General features: G+C 37.8%; 1 protein-coding gene across 1 annotated transcript in view; it reads left to right on the top strand.

Annotated features, from left to right (window-relative positions):
* TMEM117 (transmembrane protein 117) overlaps positions 1-26,303 on the top strand; it is a 396,452-nt gene extending 370,149 nt beyond the window's left edge. Inside the window, exons 5-6 of the mRNA XM_049625332.1 lie at positions 12,737-12,866; positions 24,221-26,303. Coding sequence (XP_049481289.1) covers positions 12,737-12,866; positions 24,221-24,867 — 777 coding nt within the window. The 3' untranslated portion in view covers positions 24,868-26,303. The remainder of the gene's footprint in view (positions 1-12,736; positions 12,867-24,220) is intronic.
* The last annotated feature ends 1,232 nt before the right edge of the window (positions 26,304-27,535 follow it).

Below are 27,535 nucleotides of genomic sequence, written 5' to 3' on the forward strand. Positions count from 1 at the left end.
ACATTTCTGGAAAACAATTTGGAAACTTTATTCAGAAAATTAATTTCTGAACATAGTCTATCACCTGAACAGTTTCATAATGATGTTGATTTGCCAACTTCTTCTCTAGTGAGATGTAATGAATCAAGTCTACTTGGGCTTATATAGGAAAAATAACATATTAATTGATTTATGTGTATATTTGCACATATCCATAAAGCAAAGCCTTTGGCAACTGGCAAATGTAATAATTTCACATTCACCTGTGACTCACCAAGTATAATCCAATGCTTGAAGGCAAAATTTTATGTTTTTATGTTTAGTTTTTATGATTTCTTTCATATAGTTTTTCTGTGCATTAAAAGTCAATTTTCAGAACCATAGGCTTAACAATTTTTATGAATAAAAATTTTATGAGATATTATCCTGAGGTAGCATAAAATTATTTTCTGATAAATTTTAACACCTTCCCCAAGTCCACTGTTACCTTGTTTCCACATATGCTCAAGGATATTGCTTGTAACATTTCTAAATATGACACATCTCATTAGAAATCTGATATATTGCACAGAGATGTGAAGCTTCAACCTCATAACATTACAGTGTACTCATTAGCGTGGGTTACACTGGTATTCTATTTAGGATCAAATATCAAGAAGGGCTTTGAATAAAATTACTCATAATGTTATATTTATGGAAATTATGTCATCTTCTAATCATAATTATGAACAAGAAGACTAAATCCTGGAAATAAGGGGTTCCAAGTAACAAAGTAACTTGACACAGTTCAACACACAGAACAAGGAAAACTAGAGATAAAATAAAATAGTTTGTGAAATTGCTATGCAAAAATACATATATTATTATCCTTATAGTTCTCTTTCTTGTGTTTTTGCTCTGCCTCATCACCTACATAGTATGAAATTTTATCACTTAATGATATGTGCAGCCACGATATGTTAGGAGCACAAATCTTACCTTCATACAAGTTCCAAAGGAACATAAAAGTTGTCTTTTTAAGAAGTCACAAAGTTTGATAGCCATCACTAGTGGGCACTAAATCATCCCCAAATCCATCCTGTTTTCCCATGGAATGATATAGGAGTCTGCCATTAGAGTGCCTAAACATGATGAAAAATATCCTCAGGTGAGAAAACCGAAGTGCAAAGGAGTTGGGGAGAGAGTATTCATTACTAGAAATATTCTAACTTTAGAGCCAAATCCATGCATTGGCAGTAAAAATTCTAAGATGGTCATAAACCATCTAGAGTTAAATGCGTATCTCAGCCTGCAAATTTTGCAGGCTTTGTCAATGACTTTCAGGATAAATATAGATCCACTGCCATGCCTTTACTTTGCAATGGAAGTTAGGTAGCAAAATAATTTTGAGAAAATGTTATTTCAAGCTAAGCTGCAACACACCATTAAAGGGAAGCTTTTTGGGGGGTACCTGGGGGACTCAGTGGGTTAAGCATCAGGCTCCTGATTTTGGCTCAGTTCATGATCTCACGGTTGTAAAATCAAGCCCAGTGCATGTTGGGCTCCATACTGGACATAAGCCTGCTTAAGATTCTCTCTCCCCCTCTCTCTCTGCTGTCTCTCTCTCAGAAAGAAAGAAAGAGAGATAAAGGGGGGGGGGGAAGGAAGGAAGGAAGGAAGGGAAAGAGAAAGAGAGAAAGATGGAAAGAAAAAGAAAGAAAGAAAGAAAGAAAGAAAGAAAGAAAGAAAGAAAACAGAAAGAAAAATAGAAGAAGGAAGGAAGGAAGGAAGGAAGAAAGAAACTTCATTACAAATGCAAGTTAGCATCAAATAGAATCACATATTGGTATGACAGTGGCTTTTAGATGGGAAGATAATTGTGACATTAGAACCTGAAGAAAAAGTCATGAAAAAGCTGGATATGCTGTATAGAAATGTCTCTGGAGTCAGATTGACCTAAGTACAAATCTTTCTGGTACCTATTGTGCAGCACTGGGCAAGCTACCTGACTGCTCTCTGAGCCTGAGTTGCTTCCATATAAAATGATAAAAAGCCTCCCTACCATATATACTTGCAGGTGGTTTACGGTGGATCAGATGGTTGGCATAAAGTAGGTTCATGACAAATACTGGCTTGCTTAGAGTTTGAATAGAGTATGAAAATATAGTTAATCTCCTCAACAGGTATTTTCTTTCTCCTAAATACAGTTCTCAGTTGGGGGATGTAATGAAGTATAGTTTAGAGATTACCGATTAAATTTCATCTGGTCTCTTCTTTACCATCCATCTGTTGGGTAACATGGCTGGAGGCTTATAGCCTCACTGACTCTCATTGTCTACAACTGTATTTATTTATTACTGCCATTTGATATATTTTGAGAATAGATGCTTTGCATATAGTGGGCGTTGAATAGCTGCTGAATTAGTTGAATATCAGTGTGATCCCATTCTATGGGTGACTTGAATGCGCTATAGAGAACTTCTGCAAGAAATGTAGACTTAACAATCACTCTATCAGTGCTGTGGGGAATTTATATACCTAGCCCACTGTCACCACCTCAGGTTTCTCTGAATGAATAGTGTCAATATAAAGGCAGGCAACTACTAACACGCATGCAAGTCTTCTTTACCCTAGCATGTAAACTTGTTTTCCAAAAGGACCCTGAGGGGGGAGAATATCTCCCCCATAGGTGGCTAACAAGGAAAACAATGTATTTGAGGTTTTTCTTGGCTATTGACCTTTGGACTATCAATAGCTTCATTTTTTTTTTTTTCAATTCACTGAGGGTATAATTCTCAAACAACAAAATGCATTTTATTCTTTCTATCCTACCCTGCCCCTATGTATCTTGTTTTCCTAGTCTTTGCTCTCTTACTTGAGGGTTGATAATTTGTCTCTAGAGCTCAGAGGATGAACATTCTTGACCTAAAACTCATCGAAGAAAGGCCTGGAAAGTCTGACAGTTCAAATCCATTGCTCTAAAGGTTTTATTTTCTGTTCATGTTATCACTGAGTTGTCCATGGGGGTCAGAGCAGAGACTCTGTGATTGCTCCAGAATCTGAAGTCTTTACTGAAAGGTAAAACAGAAGGAAACCACACTGGGTACAGAGCAGCAAGGATCTGGCTTATTGCCTCTAAAAGCCTGCTGCGTTCAAGACACAATGAACTTGGCCCAGTGTTGCTTTGTTTTGTTTTGTTCTTCAGGAAAACATCTATTTTGACTTTACAGACAGTGATGGTCATAATATTTATCAACTGGCACGGCAGAGGTACTGACCAATCAGAATAAACATCAGCTGTAAACAACCAGAGAATATCCATACTGGTGGACAGATTTTAACATTCATCTTAAAATACGAAAAGGGAATCTTAGGGTGTCAGAGTCCCCTATTCTACCAAAATTCAATTTACCTTATACTAAAAAAAATTTCTTTGAAATTAGTACAATTATAGTTTCTCACCAGTTACTGATTCTTTATCCTTTCCCACTAATAAAATCTCCTCATAAGAGTTCTGTATTATTGCCTCTACTTCTCATCTCCTATTTTCCTTTGAACAGACTCCACTCAGGCTTTTGTCCACAATATCATCTTCCTCTGGAGCTCAGAGACCTTATCAAGATTAACTACCCTCATATTGTCCAGTACTATATTTAATTTTCAGTCTTCCTACTCAGTTTTTTTTAGGTGCATAGTTAATCACTACTTCCTTCTTGAAACACGTTTTCCACCTGACTTCTAGGATGCCACTTTCTCCTGTTTTTCTTGTAATGTATGCCATTCCTTTTCGGTTTTCTTTCCTGGCCTCTCCTCTTCTAACTTCTAAATGTTGGAGTGCCTCAATGCTCAGTCCTTGATAAGTCTCCTCTTTTCCTGTCCTTTCAGATGATTTTATTCAGTTCTAAGGCTTTAGGTCAATCCATGCACTGGTGACTCCACATCTGTATCTCCAGCTTTTGCCTCTCCTCTAAGCCTCCCAACTACCTACACACTACCTCCATTTGGATGTCTAATTTTTCACGTTCTGAAAAAAACCTCTGCGTTTCTTACCCACTTCCCTACCTTCTACAAGTGTATTGGTTCCTCCATCTTTCCTGGTTGTTTTAGCAACTGGTAAGTTCAGAAGTTCAGTTGGTAATAGCTTTAAAATACATGTCGATCTGAATACCTGACCACCCATGTTTCCCCACCACCATCTCACAGCTAAACTATTGCAGCAGGCTCTAACTGGTCTTTATTCCTCCTACAGCCAGCACCACTCGGACTCTTACAACCATTCTACCCTTGCTGTTTCTTGAGCACACCCATCTCATTCCCTCCTCAGGGTCTTTGCATCCTCCTCCTAGCTGATCTGCTTTTCCTCCACAACTTTATGGGGCTTGCTGTTTCCTACCAGTCAGTACTGCATACAAAGTTCACCCTCGAAGAAGCTTTCTTCTGATTAACTAAACTAACGCCCACCCCTAACTCACTACTCTTCATCCCCTAACCCTGCTAGATTTCCTTCAGAGTATTTATCAATCTTTGATACCATATTTTAATGCTATTTGCTGATTGACTGGTCTCCTGACCAGAATATATGCTCTACAAGACACTCCTGAAAGAAGTGATAATCATAGAAATGAACCCATTGCAAGAAATCCTACAGGTTTTATCTTAACCACCCATCTGATATTTAGATCAACTTCATACTCTCTCTTTTATCTGTGAAGTGAATATTTTTATATTGAATTACATTTACCCACTGATCTCCACTATTATCATTTTTTCAGACATAAAAATTACCTGAATATTAAATAAAAATTTTAGGGGCACCTGGGTGGCTCATTTGGTTAAGCGGCCGACTTCGGCTCAGGTCATGATCTCGCAGTCCGTGAGTTCGAGCCCTGCGTCGGGCTCTGTGCTGACAGCTCAGAGCCTGGAGCCTGTTTCAGATTCTGTGTCTCCCTCTCTCTGACCCTCCCCCATTCATTCTCTGTCTCAAAAATAAATAAACGTTAAAAAAATTTTTTTTAAATAAAAATTTTACCAAGGACAATAACATCTATTCTTTTGAAAGTATGCAAATTAATTTTTCTCTATAGCCCATAGAAGAAATTAGTCATTCAGACAATTGAATGTGACCACTGCTGGCAGCATGCACAGAGCCAGAACAGATACTGGAGCAGTGACATTTCGTACCAAATGTGCAAATACAATAAAGCGCAGAGTAAGCAAAGGGCTATGTGCTGTTAAACTGCAGCCAGTGTCTGACAAATAACATAAAAGTGTGTTGTCTGAGGACCTCCTTCCACTAGATTTCACTCTTTCCTTACAAGGGAAAGACTAATTATTAGGAGCTCTCATTTAAGTAAAAAATATGCCAATTTATTAGGTAGTTAATAGTCATTCTTCTTACAAAGTGCAAAGTAAGTTGTTTGATAACTGATGGATAATTTTATTGAAAAGGACATTATTGAGTTGTAAGAATGTATTTCTTTAGACTTTGCACTAACTGGACCACCCACGTGGCTCAGTTGGGTAAGCGTCTGACTTTGGCTCAGGTCATGATCTCGTGGTTTGTGAGTTAGAGCCCTGCGTCGGGCTCTGTGCTGACAGCTCAGAGCCTGGAGTCTGCTTCAGATTCTGTCTCCCTCTCTCTGCCTTCTCCCCCACTTTCTCTCTCTCTCTCTCTCTCTCTCTCTCTCTCTCTCTCTCAAAAATAAACAAACAGTAAAAAAAATTAGACTTTGCACTAACTTTAGTTATCAGCAACATGTCATAGGCAATCATTTGTTTCCTCCCATCTCCCCGCAGAGGAGTCTCTCAGATGTCAAGTACTCTTTCTTGTGTACCAGTGAACTGTATCACCCCAGTGAGGGGTATTGATTTCCCATTATTCCTAGGTGCCACATGATGCATTTCTATTAGTTGTAAACACTTACAGGACTGACTTTTATTTTGTCCTTCATCACATCAGTCTGCCAAAGCAGGACATCTGTTAATGAGGCCCAGTGCATTTCATCAGACACTCTTCCATCTTGGTGCCTAAGGGAATGATGTTTTCGAGGTGTGTAGATATAAAAAAGCTTTTAAAAAACCAACTTCTCTTTTGCCAGAACCTCATGGTAGGGTCTTTTAAAAGTAACAAAAAACTGTACTTACTTTTCAAATCTACTCTGGGCTTGACTTATTATTGGCTTTTTCTACAGGCATTTAACCATTGCTTATATCTCATTGATATATGTTGGCTTCAAAATTAGCCTGGAAAATTCTTACTGGCTTTTGCAAGTAAGAAAAATTATCGATGAAGAAATATATTAAGTAACATTACAAAATAGGCCCTTGGGATAAATTAGATTGTTTGGACCATGATTTGAGAGTTAATTGGTATCTTAGAATATACAAAAACACACGAACGAGTCACATTCTTTGAACATTTTAAGTAAGGCTTTACAGCTGGGCTTGGGATTTGTTTTAGCAATGAATGAGACCTGCCATCCCTACTACTTGTTGACAAAGCCTACTTCAGCTGAAAAGCCATGATTTTTCCCTAAAGATTTAAAATCTTTTAAAATAGATAATGTGCCTCCTGAGAGAAAAGTTCAAAATATTATAGAATGCATTTGTCCTTGAGGGGGAAAAATAGTGAATAAAGGAAGATGAAAGAACAACATGTAAGAAGAAGGTGTTTGTCAAAGGGCATCTGAATAACTTCCTGCTATCTCTTTTGTACATCACTCACAATTACTATCTCTCTTTTGTACATCACTCTCAATTACTGCAGGGTATCTCTGATGGACAGCCTTGCCTTGGCAGTCTTCCCGCCATCACCTACTGTGGGAAATGATCCTCCCCTTTTATTTAATCACATGTTGGTTTACATTCTCTTTTTTGGTCTCTGACTAGATCGGACATGTATCATGAATTTCTTTACATTCACTAATTGTAAATCTGGCAACTAAAAGGGTGTCTTGGATCATCCCAACAGGCATTTTTAGTAACTCCCCAAACATTAACTCGTCTCACAATATTTACGCTTGACCACTTTCTTTCTCTAGTTATCTGCCGTCTCCTTTCCTCTGTGATCTTTGGCAAATGGTTTAATCTTTGGGTTATGCTCTATATGACTCCAGTATACCTAGTTTATGGGGGCGGGGGGGGGGCAACCAATTTTTTTTTCATAATGAGCCTCAGATTTATTTGTAATATCATTTTAGAAAGACAAGTATGTGTTGCATTGCCTCTGTTTACCTAAATCCATTCTGTGTTTCCATTTACATGGAACCAACAAGGGATCATTGTATATGTTAAACTTGCAGAGAGTTCCATTCATCAATTTGACAAATATTTGAGTTCTTACTATATGCTGAGCATTCCTTCAAGTATGAGGAATAGACCAGTGAACAAAGCAGGGAAAACTTATGTAAGCTCCCTGGAGCTTACATTCCAATGGGAGAGATAGGCAAGGAACAAACAAATAAGCAAAATCTACTATATGTCAAGGTTTTCAAGGATTTATTCAGCCAAGTGATACCAAGGAAACTTTGCCAATTAAAAGGATAGGGTTGCTGAAAGAAATGAGGCCCTTGAGATTCTTAATAAGAAACAAAAATATCACCCAAAGCATAAGTACAATTTTTCAGGCCACCACAGTTCACTGTTACCTACCTAAAATCCTGTTGCTAGGACACTAGCAACATAGAAAAGCTACTTTACAAGCTGGAGAAATTTTTGGTGAAATGATGTTCTGATATTCATAGGATTAAATGTGCTTTTGAAATATGAGGAGAAATAGATATTAATGAAGATGAAAAAAACCATATCTGTATAGTTATCTTTTGAAACCATTTAAAGCTTAATAATCTAATGCCTATAAAGAGGAGATAAATCATTCCACTGAAAAAATGTTGCTAATTTTTATTAACATCTAAGAATTTATTGTCAATTCTTTTTGAAATGGTGATCACTACTTTTCAGTAAATTCTAACCTAATGTCTTAATTTCCTAAAAAATCAAGTGGCCAATATTTGCGCCCCACACGAACACACACATTAAACTTCTGCTCTGATACCATGGCTTTAGTTTTGTGGGGTAGTCAGTGTTATTGCATTTTTATCCTCTAACACTTCTCTAAATAGAAATGAGGTCTCTACATTTGATTTGGGAAATTGAATGCCAGTTGGGGAATTCAAAACAGTGTTGGTTTCAAGCTTGAGTTCCTCTGCATAGTACCAAGTTCTTTCTCTTGGCCCCAAGGCATGTGTCTCAATGAGAAAACATGAGGGAATGATGAATCCAGCATATCCTGAGACCATTTTGCCTATATACTTAATGTTTCCCTGAAATTCTGTCCAAATGGGGTCCATGAATGAGAGGGCCACATTTGGACAGAATCAGATTTGGATGCATCAGTCCAAATTACATGTCCCAATGTAATTTGGACATCAATGTCCAAATGTGATTTTTATTGCTATAGGCAGAGTAAGCCATAGTATGTAAGAAATAAGATTAGATATATACCATGGCACTGCTCATTTATTTTTATATGGGAAATATGCCCATCGGAATGAGAATTAACTGTTTCTTATATGAAGCAAGATACAAAGATGGAAGTCTGTTCGTCACCATGAACTGATGAGAAGTGGAGGGGCAGGTATGAGCTGATGGGCCTAAATATCTCTTACTTCACTGAACCGTTAATGTGATAGACTTCTGTAGTCATTGTTAGATTTACTAACAGAAAGGAGTAAGGAAGCCTTGAATTACTACTGATAACGTTTCTTGAAGAACAAATTAAATGAGCATTTCATAATATACAGTCACAGTGTCAGCCTATCTCTACCATGGTTTTAAACACATTTTGCCTCATCATTCTTGTAACTCCACATTTTCATCTTGTGTCCAAAGTATATGCCTTACGTTTACACGGCAAGAAAGCAAGCCATGATTCTCATAGCATTTATATACAAGCTGTGTATGAAATTGGCTATACATCCAGTTATAATGTCAAGAGAATCTCAGTATTTGATATCAATCACCTGTTAGTCAAATGTCCCAACTTATCAGTGTGATTAGAAGCCAGCTATCCCTGGGACAGGTGCTTAGTGGAGAACTAGTTAGGCATGGTCTTCTTGTTCAAATTTGAGTCAGATAAAAAATGAGACCCCTTGGGTAGGAGGCAGCGATGCAGTTCAAAGGTTTTCACAGAACGGCTTTTGGTGGGAGACGAGCAGGAGATGACTGTCATCATTGATTCTCCAGTAGAACAGATAGAGCAGGTCAAAATAATCCCAGTTCAGAGTGAAAAACAGTAACTGTTATCACTGTTCACAGAGAAAGCATGGCCTGACAGAAGGTATTTATTCTTCGGGTTGTGCTCTGCCACAACGCAACTACATCATTTTAAGACAAATTTCCTCATCTGTAAAATGGGCTAATAATAGTAAGCTTTCACAATCATTTTGTACATAGGTAAAATATAAATACATAGCCTAGGGTGATGCTAGAACATTGTAAGTGCTTGATAATTAATGCCAAATGCCCACAGATTTCCTCAGCTCTTAGTTACTCATGTGCTAGCTTACCAGCTCCTACCTGCCCAGAAGCAGTGCCTCCCTTCCCCATTGTTTTTTCTGGATGTCACAACAGTGTCACCACATTGCACAAGAAACCAAGTTGGTCATGTCCTTCCATCTTCCCCCTGAGGTTGCCTCACATGTCTCACATGTCTCACATTTGAGAGGCACCTTCCCTAAAGCCCTGCTCCCAGTGCCCTCTGGGAGAACACCACTCTGAGATTGACTTTTCTCACCAGGACCTGGAAGCAGCCTATGTGTGATTCTGAAAACAGACCTATCACGTTCCTCTGCTTCACTCTCAGGATAAAACTGACCCTGGGATCATGCTGGGAAACCAGCCATGCTTGTTGGCCATTTCCCTGTCGCTTCCTTCTGTCTCCAGCACTGTGCTCATTGCTGTCCATGCATTATCTCATCCTCCCAAGGAGCCATGAGGTCATAATATTTAACCCTTATTTATTTATTTATTTATTTATTTATTTATTTATCTATCTTAAAATTTTTTTAATGTTTATTTATGAGAGAGAGAGAGAGCAAGCATGGGAGGAGCAGAGAGAAGGAGACACAGAATCTGAAGCAGGTTCCAGGCTCTGAGCTGTCAGCACAGAGCCTGAGATGGGGCCGGAACCCACAAACCACGAGATCATGACCTGAGCTGAAGTCAGATGTTTAACCAACTGAGCCACCCAGGCACCCCTATTTAACCCCAATTTATAGATAAAGAGGCTGAAACCTAAAGAGATTCAGAACACCATCCTCCCTCCTCTTTTACCTACTTAAAGTAGGTATCACCAGCCTCAGATACCTGCTGTCCATTAAGACAAGCCCCACACTTCCTGCAAATTATAGCAACTACTATTATTATTACCATTCCACTCTACGTCAAGTGAGACCAGAATTTACACTGATCCAACCATGAGTCTGGAGAAGTATGTGGGAGTAGGAATTGAAGCACAAAAATTGGACTAGCAAGGAGAGAAGGGAGTTCCAAGATTAAGGAAAAGGGTTTTGAAAACCAAGATGGGGTGATTATAAAAAATAATATGGGAGGAGTGACTCTAAAAGAATGTACCATCTCTTTTTTATTAATCCTCTTTTCAAAAACTTTTCTTACATGGCACCAGCTACATCTATCACACATTCCAGGGAACTCCCTGTCCTGATCCCTTCTTTAAAAAAAACAAACAAAAAGAAAACAAAACAAAACAAAAAACCACTAATGCCATCATCCAAATAAGGATCAAGAGTTTCTCTTCTGTTTTGTCCACACTCAATTTCCTTAATTCATCTTCCTCCAAGTGCAGGTGGGAAATAATTGAGGAACTATTTTTTTGGTGAATGAAGCTTTGATCCCATTCTATAATAAATCTCTTAAGTTTACTTTTGAACTAAACCAATTTCATACCCAGTAGAAAACTTCCATTTCATGGAAGAAAAAGCTAAATGAGAACAGTCCAAGAGCACCTTTCAAAAAAGAAGGTACCACTACCAAGAACTATTCTCTTCCTTAAACCAAAAAAAAAAAAAAAAAAAATGAAAACGAGAACTGCTCTATTGATAATGCTTTATGTTGTTTTCCAGGGAAAGGGAAAAATACTCTGGTTATCAGACCCTTTGTGTGTCAAGCATAATTTTTCATGGGAGATGTCAGTTACATTTTAGCAAAAGACCAAATTCAATTCCAATTCTTTTAGCAAGAGTATTTCAAGTAACAAAAAATGCAAGGTAATATCGATGAAAAATAAAGGAAAATACAATTTAATAAAGTGCAGTAATTCACAAGTATTATTACCAATCCATTTCCACTAATATTTTAGATCAAAATATTCTAAATGATCCAGCTTATGCTTTGGGATTTCCAAATTTTCCAACTTACATGTCTACTTACTGCTGATGTCTGAAAAACAAGGGGAGGTGAGACCAACAAGATATGTGCATACACACCAATAGAAAAAGATGATGTGGTATCATTTCATTTTTCTTTTTGTGTATTTCTTGTTAGCAGCTTGAAGTGATTCATAGGTCATGAAATTAATAGACATTGAAAACTTTCCTGGCGACCGCCACTCACAGAGGCTCCTTTTCTCTGAAGCCTATCCTCCCTTGACCAGAATTCTCAGCCAAAAGGGGAGTGGGATGGACATGGAGGCCGCTGTAATGTTCCAGCAACTCTATTATTGGCATATCTGTATGAGCTGAATATATAGAAGTCGTGGAAAGATTTAACTTTTTAAATTAAAATAACGTATTGAAATCTGAAATGCATATTTTTTCCATTAGGTTGTAAGTAATATTTTTAAAAGATACTCATTAAACATAGGACTGATAATTTAGTGGTTATTCAAAGTGAAAATATGTGTATGAATGCCTATGGATCCACCTCAGATGTTCATATTTGAGTCTATTTGAGTCTATTTAGTCTGTTCTTTCTTCACATGCTAGCAGTGAACTTCAGTTTGGTGCTCTATCCAAAAACCAAGAGCAGATGAGACACCTAAAAATATCCTCATTTGCATCTGTTTCCCTTCCTTAGGAGAGGGAGGGTCAGCCCTCCTGATTTTGCCTTACAAAAAGAAAGTAACTAAGATCATTGGGGAATTAATTCATTGTTCATCTCTCCTGCTAGCATGTCAGGCCCTCCATCATCTGCTTCAAATTGATGCTAAATTGCAAGAGAACAGGACAGGAGTCTTTGGCATTTTTCCATTGCATGTAGTAAGTCAACAGAGATGATTAATAAAAGACCCTGGGATGTGAGTTGAAAAACTTGGTTAAGTGAATTAGATCCTCTTTACTTTGTCCTCTTACACAAAACATAGTCTTAGAGGGTTCATATTTTTAAAAGGTAGGGAAACAAAATATAACAAAATTACCACATATTTATAAAATATGGATCACTTCCTCCCTATAAAAATTTAAGATCAGTTCTCCAGAATGAAAGAGATAAACACGTATAGATGCAAATCAATTCTATATTGGCTTCTTAGTACCACATTAAAGAGAAAATCTGAGGATGTAAGTTATGACTTAATTTTGATTTTGAATGCATGCAACTACCTAATGTACATAAAATAACCATTACAGATTGAAACATCCAACAGCTTGCTGCATTTAAATGATTTTAAAATAAGTGCTTGTAAAAAGTCAATTTTTGGTGTTTTGCTGCTTAGGAACGAAACATATCACAAATATGTTTTTATGTTGATTTTCTTTGACAGGACTGGGAATTCCCACATTTTATGGGAGATGTTGATGTAAATCTTCCTGGGTTGCACACTCCTCACATGCAGTTCAAGATTCCTTTCTTCCAGAAGATCTTCAAGGAGGAATATCATATTCACATAACAGGTATGTTGTAACTTTAAACACGATTTGATTGTCTCCTACTTAGAGTAATACTAGCTGCTATAAAAAAGCAAATAGTAACATTTTAGAGGCATGCATACATATAGTTTTATTTCTCACGTAACAGTGCAAGGTGGTTCCAGGTCACCTGGGGGTTCCCAAGTATCATTCGGGGACTTAGGCTATGAGCGGCTTCAATACTTCCAACTTCAACATCCAGCAGCCAGATGGGAATAAAGAGAATGGAGAAAATGATTAAGAAGGCTTACCTTTTTCTTAATCGCCTTGGCACAGGAAAGAAGCATGTGCCCTTCATTCACATTCCATTGACAGTAGCTCATCAGATGTCCCCACTTAAGAGTCAGGGAGGAAATGTGGTCTCTAGCTGAGCAGCCACATCAGTGTCACATCTACTGTTCTAGCATACTATTCCTGGAGAAGGTGGCCGCACTTCTTGGCATGGATAGTTAGCTATCTCTGCCAAACTCCATCTACAACTCCCCCTTGGTTTTCTTTATTAGGTTGGTTGCTTTCTCACAACATGCAGCTCGGTATTTTTTTTTTTTTTTCAGCATTTATACTTTTTACACTTTGGTCCTCATTTCCTGCTGAGATTGGAACAGTGGTAACCCAGAGCACCAGTCAGACCATGTGCCTTTAGGGAGTTTGGCCACTTCTCATTTGATTGAATAAAACCTACTTCTGTGGCAGAGCTTATGTTTCTCTCACGTGAGCCTCTTGCAGATCCTCAAGATTATTTCCTGTGCATATATGCCCTGCTTCCTAAATGGCTCCGATATGATTTATTATATTCTTTCATGACTTCTCAGTCATTCTCGTCTATAAAAGGTCTTCCTGAAGTTACATTTTATACTTTTTTTTTTAATAACCAGAAGCAGACAGCTGAATGGTCACATATATGATGGCATTAGTTCCCAAGCTGTTCAGTTACACGGAGTGAATGTGTGTGTGTTTCAAGGACAATGGCCTAGGATCCCACACCTGCTAAAAACTGCTGAAGAAATCTGTGCTTACTACCGTCTGTGCTGCTGAGTAAAAATAGCCTGAGCACAGAACACGTGAACATCTGAGTCCTGCAAAAAACCTTTGCTTCCCAACTTGAAGGCTGGTTTTTGCTTTGAGCATGAGGCGACCTTCCTAAATTGGAGAATGAGCTCATGAATAGGGAAGATGCAGCAGGTTTCTTCTCCTATTCAAAATGAATGAGGCCCATCTATTAAATTCACTGGGTAAATCAATCAATTTGAGTTCAGGTCACATAGTGTGGTTTCAGAGTCCCCACTTAATCTCGACAGCATGCTACCCTCTCGGACTTCTCAAACAGCTAACACACACATGGCATCATCATTTCCCTTTGGGTGGGCTTCTGCCTGGACCATCTGTTCTTGCTATCAGCTCTTGTCCCAGGCCATCATGGCACTAATATTGTCTCTGAACAAGTATCAGAATCCCTGTCAAAAATATACTTCTGCGGTGCATAATATCAGGTTAAAAAGGGGGAGGGACATTCAGAGGAACTCACTGGTAAGAAAAAAAATCAAGTTATTAAAAATATTTCATTTGGGGCTATTTTGCAGAGCTTTGTCATATATATTTGCTATCATTTTAAGACAGGGACAGGTTCAGGTTTTGTGGTGCCCAAAGCTTACACAATTTGGAATGCTCTATTTAAGAATATAAAAGCAAAGTTACAGCTAAAAATTACATTCAGTGCCTTGGAAGAGGGACATGCATACAGGAGTCCCGGAAGCCTCAGTGTAATTAGCTTTGAGATAAAGCCTCCCATGCAGTTGAACTAAAATCTTCATTCCACCAAGTATTATTTTCTAGAAACTTAAAAGGAGGAAAGACTGGCAAAGTTCTTATAATGGAGACTGCATGTTTAAAAAAAGTTTGGGAGAAGGTAGAAATATGTTGTCATTAAGGCTTTGATGCAGCATTTGCCAAATTATGCTGATAATCATATCACCCAGGAAACTTTATAAATATACACATTGTTGGGCCCATTGATGATGTTCCAACTCAGTAGGTCTGGGCAAAGGCCAGGAAATGGGACTTTTAAAAAGCTCCCCTAGGTGTGCTGGTCATTGGGAACTGCTCCTTTGTGATGGAGAAGCCGCAAGTGAAGTCAGATTATCTCCCAGAGACAGGAGACCGGCTGTGCAAATGATTGAGTGCCTGGACCTGCCATAAGACCTTTGAGGATTCTGGAGTTTAGATCCAAAATAAAATAGGGTACATGTGGACTTTGGGGTGAAGGGCTCCACCATAAACTAGATAGTTAAAACTAGAAGTTTTTATCACGGATCCAGTTTGTGGTAGGATGATCATGTGCCTCCCCAGATCCGTGATAAAAAACTTCTAGGAAAATCATGGCAGGTTTGGAGGCTGAAGATAGTCTGAACTTTTCCCCTCTTGTTATGTTACTCTCTTTGTTCTGTTAATTGCTGAAGATGTTGCTGAGGACACTCTGAAGTAGCAGCTAGTCTCCTGTGAAAGGCCTGTTACTTTATCTTGCTCTGTAAGAAAATGGTTTCTGGGGAAACCTAGATAAAATTTCCAAAGCATGGTACATATTGTGTTTTAATATGCTCAATAGTCAGTAGCCTGCAAATGCCCAAGTCAACTGCAAACACTAACTTGATCAGCTCCTCCAGGTTCTGCTTCTTTTGGTAGGGAAACTCAGTGCCTTTCTTGATAAGCAAATAGAGTAGTATCTCTGGGTTATTAAGCATAAAACTCTCTATATCCATCAGTGGTTCTCAAATTTCAGTGTGTGTGAGAATCACGTGGAGAGCTTGTTAAAAAGATCCCTCAGCTGCACACGCAGAGCCCGATGCCTGAGGTAGGAGTTGGAGCCTGGAACTTCAAGCACCTCCAATAATGCCGATGCAGGCTGCCAGAGGACCCCTCTTTGAGAAACGCTGCTGCTGAGAAACACTTGCTACAGTCACAGTTCCTCTCATCTCAGCTTTAATTTATTTTCACATGCAACTCTTAAGATCAAAAGCCAAAGGACAATGAAAATTCCATAGAGTGGGGTGCTAATAAGAAGGGCACAGGATACAGTCCTGCCAGGAGCTGGAAAGTTCAGACCTGGGGTCAAGAAAAGAGGTCCCAAAATAGGCTATGTCGGGAAACACCTGGGTGACCACAGAGGAAGCTAAAGTCAGGGATAGGAAGGGATCCTATGGACCCCCAGACAGCTCCATCTGTTGCTTTCTCTGCCTGTGTTTGTTGTGCACTAGAAGAGTCTGTGTGACTCTTTTCTGGGGTTCAGAGATGGTGCCACCATGGCCTCAACTGTCATTTCTTGATCTAGAAATAATGTTCAAGGCATGCTGAGAAAATGGAATGTAAAGGTTTGCTGCCTAGACTCCAGCTCTGCCATTGACTGATGGCACTTCCCTTGTCAAGTTCCTTACCTCTTAGAGGCTCAGTTTTCTCATCTGTTCAATGGGGACAGTGAGGTACATATCCCATACGGTTGTTGTGAGATTTAAATTAATATGCACAAGGCATTTTAGACACCGTTTGCCATTTGGTAAGCACTCAGTAAACTCTCACTCCTTTTACCTGAAGCTTTTCCTTTCATCCATCCAGAATTCATGTTTCTTGTTTAATTCAAAAACATTAGGTAGCCTGAGAGAGGGCTCTTTTATTATTTATCCACTATTCTGAATGCTCTACTGTTATCCACTGTTCTGAGTCAAGAAGGAGAATACTAAGAATGGGAAAAAAAATGTCTCCCAATGACGAGCTCTGTATGGAGAGGGTTATCTGACACTGATGAGTTCCCATTGGCATTTTAAAAGCATTTAGGATTTGGGTATTATCTAATCCTGACTCCATGCTAGTTGTCTTCATGCATTTCAGAAATGACTTGAATTGTTGCATCTGTTTAGCTCATCTGGAGCCCCCTTGACAGATGGTTTGCTGCAGTGTGTAGGAGCTTTCATTTCACAAGCTGGGCTGCAGCTTATAAAAATAAATCCTCTCTATCCAAGGGTGTGTTCAAATATTTTTTCTGGGAATTTGGACTTCCAGAACAAAGAGGATACGTGGTTAGTGATTAGGTCACATCGATGCTTTTAGCCCAAGCCCATTGTTGCTCTCTTAAACATAAATGCTAACTGCAACCATGCCACTGTCTCCTCTGGCCTCTTCCCTTTTACCTATAAGGTGAGTGCAAAGATGGATTCAAAATATGAGGTACTAAGTCTCCGGAGGCGAGAGCGGAATGGCCTCTCAATTCGCTCTCGGAAGCTCCTCTGAGTCCTATTAATGCCAATCCCGGTGGAAGCTCTGCCATCTGTCATCCCAGCCAGACAAAGGAAGTGTCCCGTTGGTGGCCATCATCTGAGTGAATTAGGAGGGGGTCGGGGGAAAGGCCAGAAGGAAGGCCTGTGCATCTGTGAGGAGAGAATTCACACTGTTGGCACGATGATGCCCACGGGAACCCTTTCGGCAAAAATGGAAAATGTAGAAGTAAACAAACCTCCATAGCGTCTGTGTTCTATTTCAGTTTCCTGAGCGGTGTGAGGGCACAGGTGCTTTACAATGGCGACAATGTGGAAGATAATGAATAAAACCCCTCTGTTTCTATTTCCATAGGCACATGATTTCTGGCAAATGAGTTCCCAGAGATTGTTTTTTAAAGAGCTCTCCTGTGTCAGTCAGATCATGGGAAGTGCTGGGGAGGGCAGGCCAGTGGCTCATCCAGAATATTCTGTCTCACAAAATTAACAAGGGGCTTGTTATAGGGAAATGTGATGCATCCTGTTCACCATGACAGTCTCTAAAGATCATGAATTTATCCAAAGTACACAAGGATCTCTTGCTATTATCTCAGTTGTGAAGTTTTCTAAACCTTTCCTGAAGCAGTTTCTATTTTCGACACATTTAGACAGCTCTAAGAGTTAACTATGTTTACTTCTACATAAAGCAGCAATTCCTTTTATTTGTCCAAAACTCATCTTCTTCAAGGCCAGGGTTGCTTTTTTGCCCATGGCCTGTCAGCCCTTGCTGCCCCTGAGCTAGCCTGCTGTCTCCAAATTGAGATGTCCTGCCTTCATTTATGCATATATGAGGACATCTGTGATAAAACTTACATGCTCTTCAGGAATTGTCTTTACAGCCAGAAGAGAGGCTTGAAATATATAATGAATTATATATACTCTTTGAGATATGAATATTTTCTTTTCCCAATTTTCCAGATTATATCTGATTTTAGCAGTATCCCAGAATTTACCAGATCACTGTGACACATGTATTTGATTTGAAAGACTGTAACTTTACTTCTTGTATTTTTCTGTACAAATTATCTCACAGTTTACCTATTGGTTAACAGACATTTTCTGAATTAATATGTGTCTAAAACTAAGCCGGGATCTAGGCAATACAGAAATGAACATGACATAATTCCTAATCTCAAGAGTCTAATAGTCACTTAATTTAGTATAACCCCATGGCCTTTTACTTCTGCTTTTATCATAGCGAATTTCTACCCCTATCACTGGATTATGTCCTCAAAGGAATAGTCTCCCACTTAGGAGGTGACAAAGACAAGAGAGGCACTTAGAGAAACTATATTCATTTGCTTTTAAGTCTTAAGACCTTACTTTGCTAACTCAAATTAACTCTTATTAATTGATAAATTAGTAAATATCTTCAATTTACTAAATGTTCTCCTCATGGCCCAAGCACTTAATGTGGTTCCCAGATATCCCTAAATTACCTAGGGTGTGAGGGCACAGGTGCTTAAAGGGGTTACTTAAAGAGATGCTAAGTCAGTGAGACCTGTTATCACTGCTCATGTCTGCAATGGGAGGACATTGATCTGGCCAAGAAGCCTGTTACAGCAAGCTGCTATTTCTTTAATTATCCAAAATTTATCTTTTTCAAGGCCTTGGTTGCTTGTTATCCCATAAAGGATTTTGAAGGCTTTGTGGAGCATGACTATTTCATATATCTGCACTGGATGCCAGAGTCTAGCCCAGTGGTAGCACCCATTTGGAATGAAGGTGCCTATGGCACAGCTCAGTCTCAATGCTAACTGGCAACTTTACTGAGTTAAGAAAAAATTAATATAATTGCATATTTGACTAATGCAAGGTTTATTATATAAACCCCTAATCTCAAGAGTCTAATGGTCATCTAATTTAGTACATATTATATGGTGGAAATATCAGCACTTTACACTATTTTTTCCTTAGTTGAAAAAACATTTTCCCCCAAATTGTCATTTCCTATGCTAAGTGATAGTGATATTTAGTGAAGAATCCTTTTAAAACCAACTAGCCCAGAATTCTGTAATCTCCCACAATGTGAAAAGATAAAATTACCATTATAATATCATTTTTGGCAATCAGTAGGATTCATTAAAGGCACAAAATGCAAGAAAGAGGTAATCCCACCAACACCATGCAGTGATTTCTCATTAAAGGAGACAGTGAGAGATTTCAGCAAGGAGATTAATAGAAATAATGTATGGATTCTTACCCTCCCTCCTTGGTGATTTACATTATGTTATGTAGTTGAAACAACAGGGGGAAATGCAAAATCTCTCCTATGATTAATGCTGAAATACCAAGGCTCTTGTTATGGTTGACTGTACATTCACAACAACACACTTGGGAAATGGCAAGAGATCACTTATTTTCCTTTTTGTGTCTGATCCCCTTTCCATGTGGGTCATTTCAGGGACTCAGATTTATTTTTTATGGTAAACAGTGTTTCTCAGAATATACATTTTTTTTTTAAGGAAAGCTTTCTCTGCATGAAAATTTGTGGATTCCATCTTTTTTGCTCTAATGGTGAGATTTCCTGGCCCATCATAAAATGTTAAGGTTTAGGTGATGTTTATTTCACAGACTTATCAAAGAGATGTTTAGGGCTGGGGAGAAACCTGTAGGGTCATATAGCTCAGCTCCCTCACTTTATAGACAAGAACAGTGGGGTTGAGCTGTCTTGTGTGACAAGTAAGCTGTTTTGCTTACTGGTTCGCCACATATCACAGGGCAAAAGTAATTTTTTAAAGAGGAGAAAACGCATTACAAAAGTAACAAAACACTATGTGGGAAAATAGAAGGAAGGATGTTAGCAAAAAATGAATATCCTTCCACTGCGTAAATGTGTAAGTGGACCAGCGGTTATGTTATGTGGACGGGAAACAAACAAAGTAGGAAAAGCCACTGCTTGTGCATTTTTACCAGCTGCTCAAGTTTCAGCTGACTGGCTTTGACAGTGGCGGGTGGGGGGGGGGGATGCTTGGGGGCAGGAGAGGTAGAGACAGTGCTACATCCACAAAAGAAAGGAAACGTGATGTCAGTAGGAAGCCTGCCTCACTCTGTTCTCTCCCTTCTGCACTTCCCCACCCCAACACGGCCACTCTGCTGTGAGGGACACTTGGAGACAGGTTCCTGTTCTTTAGCCTCAAAATTTTTGTATATAGTTGACCTATCTCTGGACCATTCTCCTGCAAGTTGTAGACAAATTACCAGTTGCTAAGAATTTTCAACATATGAAATATGCTGATTCACAAAGCATGTTTACATGTAACTATACACTTAGTCCTCTTAGATAATGGGGCCAGTTATAGCTCAGTGATTCATGCTGTTTTATCCAAACTGAAACATTTGATCACCTTTAGGATATATCTTTGTTACAAACCCTTACATGCTCTTCTGTCCCTATATCACCAAGATCCTATATTAACTGGATTGAAGATATAAAGGAAGGAAACTGTAGAAAAAAATACTCCCTTACATTTCTGGCAAATTTAACAGATTTCAGAGGACTTTCAGATATAAACTTACTTTATCCTCAGAATAATCCCTCGAGATCGTTATGTTGGTATCATTCTCCATTTCACAGAATTAAAAATTGAATAGCTACTAACTAGAAGGATTCGGGGTGGTGGGTGAAGGACAGAATCATAAAACTGGAAGTCATCTGGTTCAGTTTCCTCAATTTGAAAATAAAATTACTGAGGCCTGGAGAGGTTAAACAGGTAACCCAAGGTTGTATTATTTTCATATTAGAATGAGATCTTCATCTGCTGATTTCCAGCCTGCAGTTTTTGACTGTGGTTTTCTGTCTCAAGGATCAGGAAAGATGTGTTAGAGCGGGGTGATGATACCCATTAGCTGATGTCAGAAAACACATTTCTAATTTGTTCCTCCTCTGTCCCATCTAAATTTTCAGGCTCCAGATCACATGATAAATAAAATAAAGTGATTCTTTAAAGTTTGGTTGTCAAAGTGACCCAGTGCACCATTCAACTTAGGTGGTGGAACAATAGTGTAGAAAGTGTGGGGGAGAGCTCCTCCTATCCTGAGGGTTTCTTACTAGTTTGGTCAGTGTATTTTTATGCTCCGATGTTATCTTTTCCCTTCTTTATTGACATTCTCTGAGCATCTTTTCCCACCAGAAAAGCACCATTCCCCAAGCTCAGTGAGCATCCTTTCTTCTCCCTGATTTTGTGACAGTACTTATCACTGGTTTCTGATACCCTAGATACAGGGCCCACTTTATGAGGGACTGCCTTATTCTTGCATCAATAACAATGACTTAGAGAGAGAGTACAAGTTTCTCCAAGGGACCTTTGTGAGTCAAGGTGATGGTCAGTCATAAAAATTCTTCCTCACCATCAGCATATGTAGTTTACAGCAAGAGAGTAGGTATGAATCCGCTGCAACAGAGAATCACCCAAAGCCCCTCTCTCAACTTGCTTTCATGGAAGCTACAAACTATTGCCTCATTGATAGTGATGAGAACCTCAGAACTTTTTTTTTAATGTTATTAAGTGTTATTTTTGAGAGAGAGGGAGAGGGAGGGAGGGGCAAAGAGGGAGGCACAGAATCCAAAGCAGGCTCCAGGCTCTGAACTGTCAGCATAGAGCCCGACGAGGGGCTCAAACCCATGAACCATGAGATCATGATCTGAGCCGAAGCTGGACCTTTAACTGACTGAGCCACCCAGGAGCCCCAAGAACCTCAGAACTTTTTAATTCACTTGCCTCTCATTCCTCTCCTGTTTTCTCTTCCTACAGTATTCCCCATTACTTTCTTTCTCTCTCCTCTTTAGTATCACCCGATCTTTTCCTGTATGCTATTCTATTTGCAGCATAATAAAAACATACACTAAAGAAATGCAACATTTTCCAGGCTATTCTCTGTCCTTCTTTCCCTTTCAGGACCACATGAACTACAAAAATCCTTTCTGCAGAAATTAGCCCTCAGTCTTCATTACATTTTCCCAACATCTTCAGTGTCTACCATTTGTAACACTCAGTTGGTGCCTCACAAATGTGGCCTCTTCCTACTATTTATCTGTTGATGCCACTGTTCTATTACCCTAACAAGATAATGAGTTCCCCCCTGTAAGGCAAAAATGTATGTCCTCAGCATCTACTAAGGTATCCTAAAACAGAGTCTATTATGAGCACAATAAATGTTTGATAATGCTGCTTACCTTTGTATTTGATTGAATTTCACTAGCTTGAGCTTTCTTTACTCATTTTATGGTTGATTCTTAGTGAGAATCTCTTTTAGTTTTGGCTATGACTCCAGGAGAGCAGGAGTGGTTAGAGCTTAGCAGTGCCAGATGTTATAAATAGTTTATCATATGTGCAAACAACATTCCCAATGTTTCAACTTACTCTCTAGTGTGGGTATGCAAAATAAATCATTTGGGCAAGAGTTTCCACTACAAAGACTTTAACAATTGTATAGTTGAACAATTTCAGGACTGGCAGAGTTATAATTTCCCTTCAGATAGTTTAGATAAATTATCTTGATAGAGAAGAAGTTGTACCTTCCTATGCAAATGCAGACATTATCATGTCTTAGGCAAGGCTTTCATGTTCATAACAGTAACAATTACTTAGTTTCTATTATGTACCAGGCACTGCGTTTAGCATCTAATTATCTTATGAAATACTAACAGCTTTAATAAGTACTGTTATTTTCTGCATGCAAAGATACTGAGGTTTAGAGAATTTAAACAACTAGCCCAAGATCACATAGCTAGTAAGTTTTAGAGCCAGGATTAAAACCTTTCAATTTCGCATAGAGTAGGAACTTGAAAATGTATAAAGATGATGATAAAACACTTTCCCAAACTCCTCACAAAGTTATATTTTTATATAGCTCTATGTTCTGTTAGAATACATACTGCAAAAATTCATTAGAATGGTTTAATAAGTTTGCCCAAGATTCTGTCTCTCTTTTGTCCCAAGAGCTCTATAATCTTGTGAAGCAGTAACTTAATCATGTTCAATACTGTTATCTTCAGATACAAAATAAAAACATTTGACATACTATATATAACATTTATAACTAAAGCTTTTGGAGCTTTTGGAACTAAAGCAATATATATATTGCTATATATAGCAATATAGCACCTGTTTGCTATAGGTGATAGCAAAATGTATCACCTATTTTGCTACAGCAAACCTATAAGGTATTACTATATCATGATATACTTGATATTGTAAAGCTTGCAATAAATTGTGATTATAATAAAATTATAATGGAATCTAGTATCCCTTGAAAATTTCCCTATGTTCTTTTTCATTTGCAGATGTAGGGATATCATAGATAATATGCCTCTAAACAATGTCTTATTTGCATGAGAATTTTAAATACTACAAAGAAATTATAGTGGTTACAATCTCTCCAAATCATCTCTTCTAAAGCAGTTTATTGGCTTTGGTTGTATTTATATGTCTGATAAATGGATTCTGTTCAATGAGATTTGATGCAATTATTTTTAAAGTCTTGAAATGAATGCTCAAGAATTATTGATCTGAGTCACATCAACTAACGGTTTAATCAACAGGTCACCTACAAACAGCAATGTGAATTCAATTGATATACTGCTGTGTTTGCATTGCAAAATGATTTCTTGTCTAGACACAATTATAAAACTGTAAGAGATGTTCAATCAGATGTTAGACTTTTCTAAGAATTTAATTAGAACTTTGTTTTTTAAATATTAATTGAGATATTCTAGAGAATAACCTACATGGAACCAAATTTGAGTATGGCTGTGGTACCTACAAAACAAGGCAGCTTAATCTGGTTAGTATAAATAGCATAAATTATTGACTCTGGGACCTACAGTTACATTCTCATGTGGTCTAGAATACATTTAGGAAATATCCTTTGCCAATTCACTTAATGGCAGCATAGCACTCTCAAAAAAATGCTAACAGGTCTAAGACATGAACAATTTATACTATTATACCATTATCTCCATTTTATTGGGGAAAAAACCCTATTGCAGTTTTATAGGTCTTTGACTAATATGCGGTATTTCTTTTTTTAATGCAGGTAAATGGTTTAACTATGGAATTATCTTTCTTGTCCTGATTTTGGATCTTAATATGTGGAAGAACCAGATATTTTATAAGCCTCATGAGTACGGACAGTATATAGGCCCAGGGCAGAAGATATACACAGTGAAAGACTCTGAAAGTTTAAAGGATTTGAACAGAACCAAACTTTCCTGGGAATGGAGGTCCAATCACACTAACCCTCGGACTAATAAAACATATGTTGAGGGAGATATGTTCTTACACAGCAGGTTCATAGGGGCTAGCCTTGATGTCAAGTGTCTGGCTTTTGTTCCGAGTTTAATAGCTTTTGTGTGGTTTGGATTCTTCATTTGGTTCTTTGGACGGTTTTTGAAAAATGAGCAAGGCATGGAGAATCAAGACAAAACTTATACTCGCATGAAAAGAAAATCACCGTCAGAACATAGCAAGGACATGGGGATCACTCGAGAGAACACACAGGCCTCAGTGGAAGACCCACTGAATGACCCTCCTTTGGTTTGCATCAGGTCTGATTTCAACGAGATTGTCTACAAGTCTTCCCACCTAACGTCAGAAAACTTAAGCTCACACTTGAATGAATCTACCAGTGGGACAGAAGCCGATCCAGATCCAACAACTTCTAAAAGTACACCTACGAACTAGATTCACTTACTTGGAGACAGCACAAAAAGCAACCTTGAGTGTAACTTTAAAAAGTTAGTCTTTCCTTTTGTAAATGTAAAGTTTACGTAGTGTTAGGTAAAGAAACACAAACAATGCCACAACGGTGCTCAACATGCTTTTTCTAGGACTCATTGTTTTCTATTTGTATTATAATCTACGTGCCTACTGTATATCTAACAGTCCTTTAGAGATTGCTTTTCACAATTGCACAAGCTATTTACTGACTTTACAGCATAGAAGAAGATTAGCTGATTACCCGTGTATCTGATGTTCAACCATAGTGGTGCCTTGAGACATTAAACTGTTTTTAACTGTACCAGAAATGAAGTGTGGAACAGTTCTCTAACCTACTTCACATGGGGTGTTTTTTTGTTTTTTTTTTTGTATACAATTATTTTTGATCTACACTTGATGTCTTAGCAGGAAACAGATCTAGCCAATATGTGGCTTAGGAAGTATCTCTTTTACCTATTCAGCAGTGGAGTTGATGACTCTGACAGCAGGATTGCAGAGAAGCATGGTGATTGCCTTCGAATTTGTATTGGCTATCTGCCAAATACAAATACAGATTCAAAATTCAGTAATAGGAGAACGATAATCCAGCATGGGTCACTACTTGTGAAATGTGACTTTCTCCAACCAGTAATTGCAATTAGATGATAATACCTAATTATGTTTTCCTAATTAAAGATAAATTGCTACTTGATTAAAAATCCTGCCCTTCACCTATGGGAACAAAGGTTAAGAGGCACAGTTGGATGAACTCTCAAACTTATTGGCATTTACACAAAGCTCTAGAAAACCAAGGAACTGAAGTTTTAATCATGTGAAGGTTGTACAGCCTACTATCTACAATATTTGTACATCTTTCTGTAAATATGGCTCTGGACAATGAAAATTGAACAACATATGCCAACCCTGAATAAGGGAACTCCTCTAAAAATTATGCAGCAGAACCTTGTGAGGTAGAAAAAGAAGTGCATGAACGAATCTGTTTAGTAGCTTGTTTTGTGTGTTTTTTGTTTTTTTTTTTTTAAGAATTAAACATCATACATTAATAAATATGAATTATACATCAGTGAATCTGTGATGTAGTTTTTTGTTTATAATGGATTCATTTGTATATTAATTTAACAACAGCCCATTTAATTTTAACTTGATGCCAGATGAGTTAAAAAATGGAACATACCCAACTTGCTTTTAATTTTGTTCCATAAATTGTGGTTGCATGTTCTTCAGGGGGTTGGGGAGATCACTTTTAAGGCAAAATTATTCTCCTGTCACATACTGACATAACTGTATTTTGTCTTTATGATTTTTAAAATATCTCTTGTTTTGATCTATCTGCTTTTAAGCTTGCAGCATGCTGAATTTAGCATGTGTGATAGAACTATGTATTTATCTGTCACTTGAGAGCCAGCTTTAATAAACACTTTCCTACAATTGTTTACTAAGCAATTAGAACCATGCCCCTGCTGTTTCATTTACCTTTAATAGCTATGTATGGTGCAACTTAGAATTATAAGTATCTCTGAAACTAAAAATGCAAAGATCAAGCTCACTATAGTAACCCACTGACCATACTGTTTAAAGAAACTTACCATGTTCTTGCTTGGCCAATGTGGTAACATTGGCCATTACCAAATTTACATAGCATAAAACATTGAACTTTTGACTCTAGGAGAACACACACACACACACACACATAGACTCATATATTTATATACACTCACTGTTCTATAAATATATATATATTATATATATATGTAATATATATATATATATATATATATAAAATATATATATTATCCTGAAAGTTAGTGTCTTATAGACTGAAGAAGGAAGTTGATTTATAGAAAGTGGGTGTTTATTAGCAGTATATAGTCCTTATGAAAATATTATTTGATAATTTTTAGGTAGGTATTAAGGAAAAAGTGGTTCAATGAGGTAATCTAATTCGCAGAAGATAGAAAAAATAACAGCACTATGCTTACGTGTATCCTAGTGTAGGGACTGACTAGAGAAGGTGGCTATCAGCTGACATGAAAATGTATCTTTAAAGTTTCCCTAAGTTTTAGTAACAAATAGAGTAATTACCAGTAATGGCATTTTTTTTTCAGCAATGGCATTTTAATAGGATCCAAACCTTTGAAGGCTTCCAATAGTTGTGTATATCAATCTTGACCTATTTATCTACCCATGGGTCTCCTTCCTTATTCTGCTACCTCTTTTAGTACACCATATTTGCATTTATACCAAGTAAAGATTAGCAAATCAAATAAAATCTAATGAAAGTCAAAAGCACATGTACTAGTGCTTTTTGAATACCAGACCTTTTGGACTATCAAGGGCATTACAGAAAAAAAAAAAAAAAAAAGTAGTAAACCCAGAAAATAAAGGGTTAAAAAAAAAGGATTAAAAAACCACTAACTGCAGATTCTAAAGAAAGCATAACAAATGTGATGCCTTAATTGCAGTGATGCTTAAGGACTATAAACAATTATATTTCTACTGTTCAGTAATTACAGTATTTTCTTTCATGCAGTGCAGAATTTGCACTAATTTGGCACAATTTTAGTATCCTACATTATAGAGTACTTCATTAGTAGTTTAAATGGAAAATTAAATAAACACTATGAATTTATGC

Source organism: Panthera uncia, chromosome B4 (assembly GCF_023721935.1).
Source record: "Panthera uncia isolate 11264 chromosome B4, Puncia_PCG_1.0, whole genome shotgun sequence".
NCBI classification, from domain to species: Eukaryota; Metazoa; Chordata; class Mammalia; order Carnivora; family Felidae; genus Panthera; species Panthera uncia.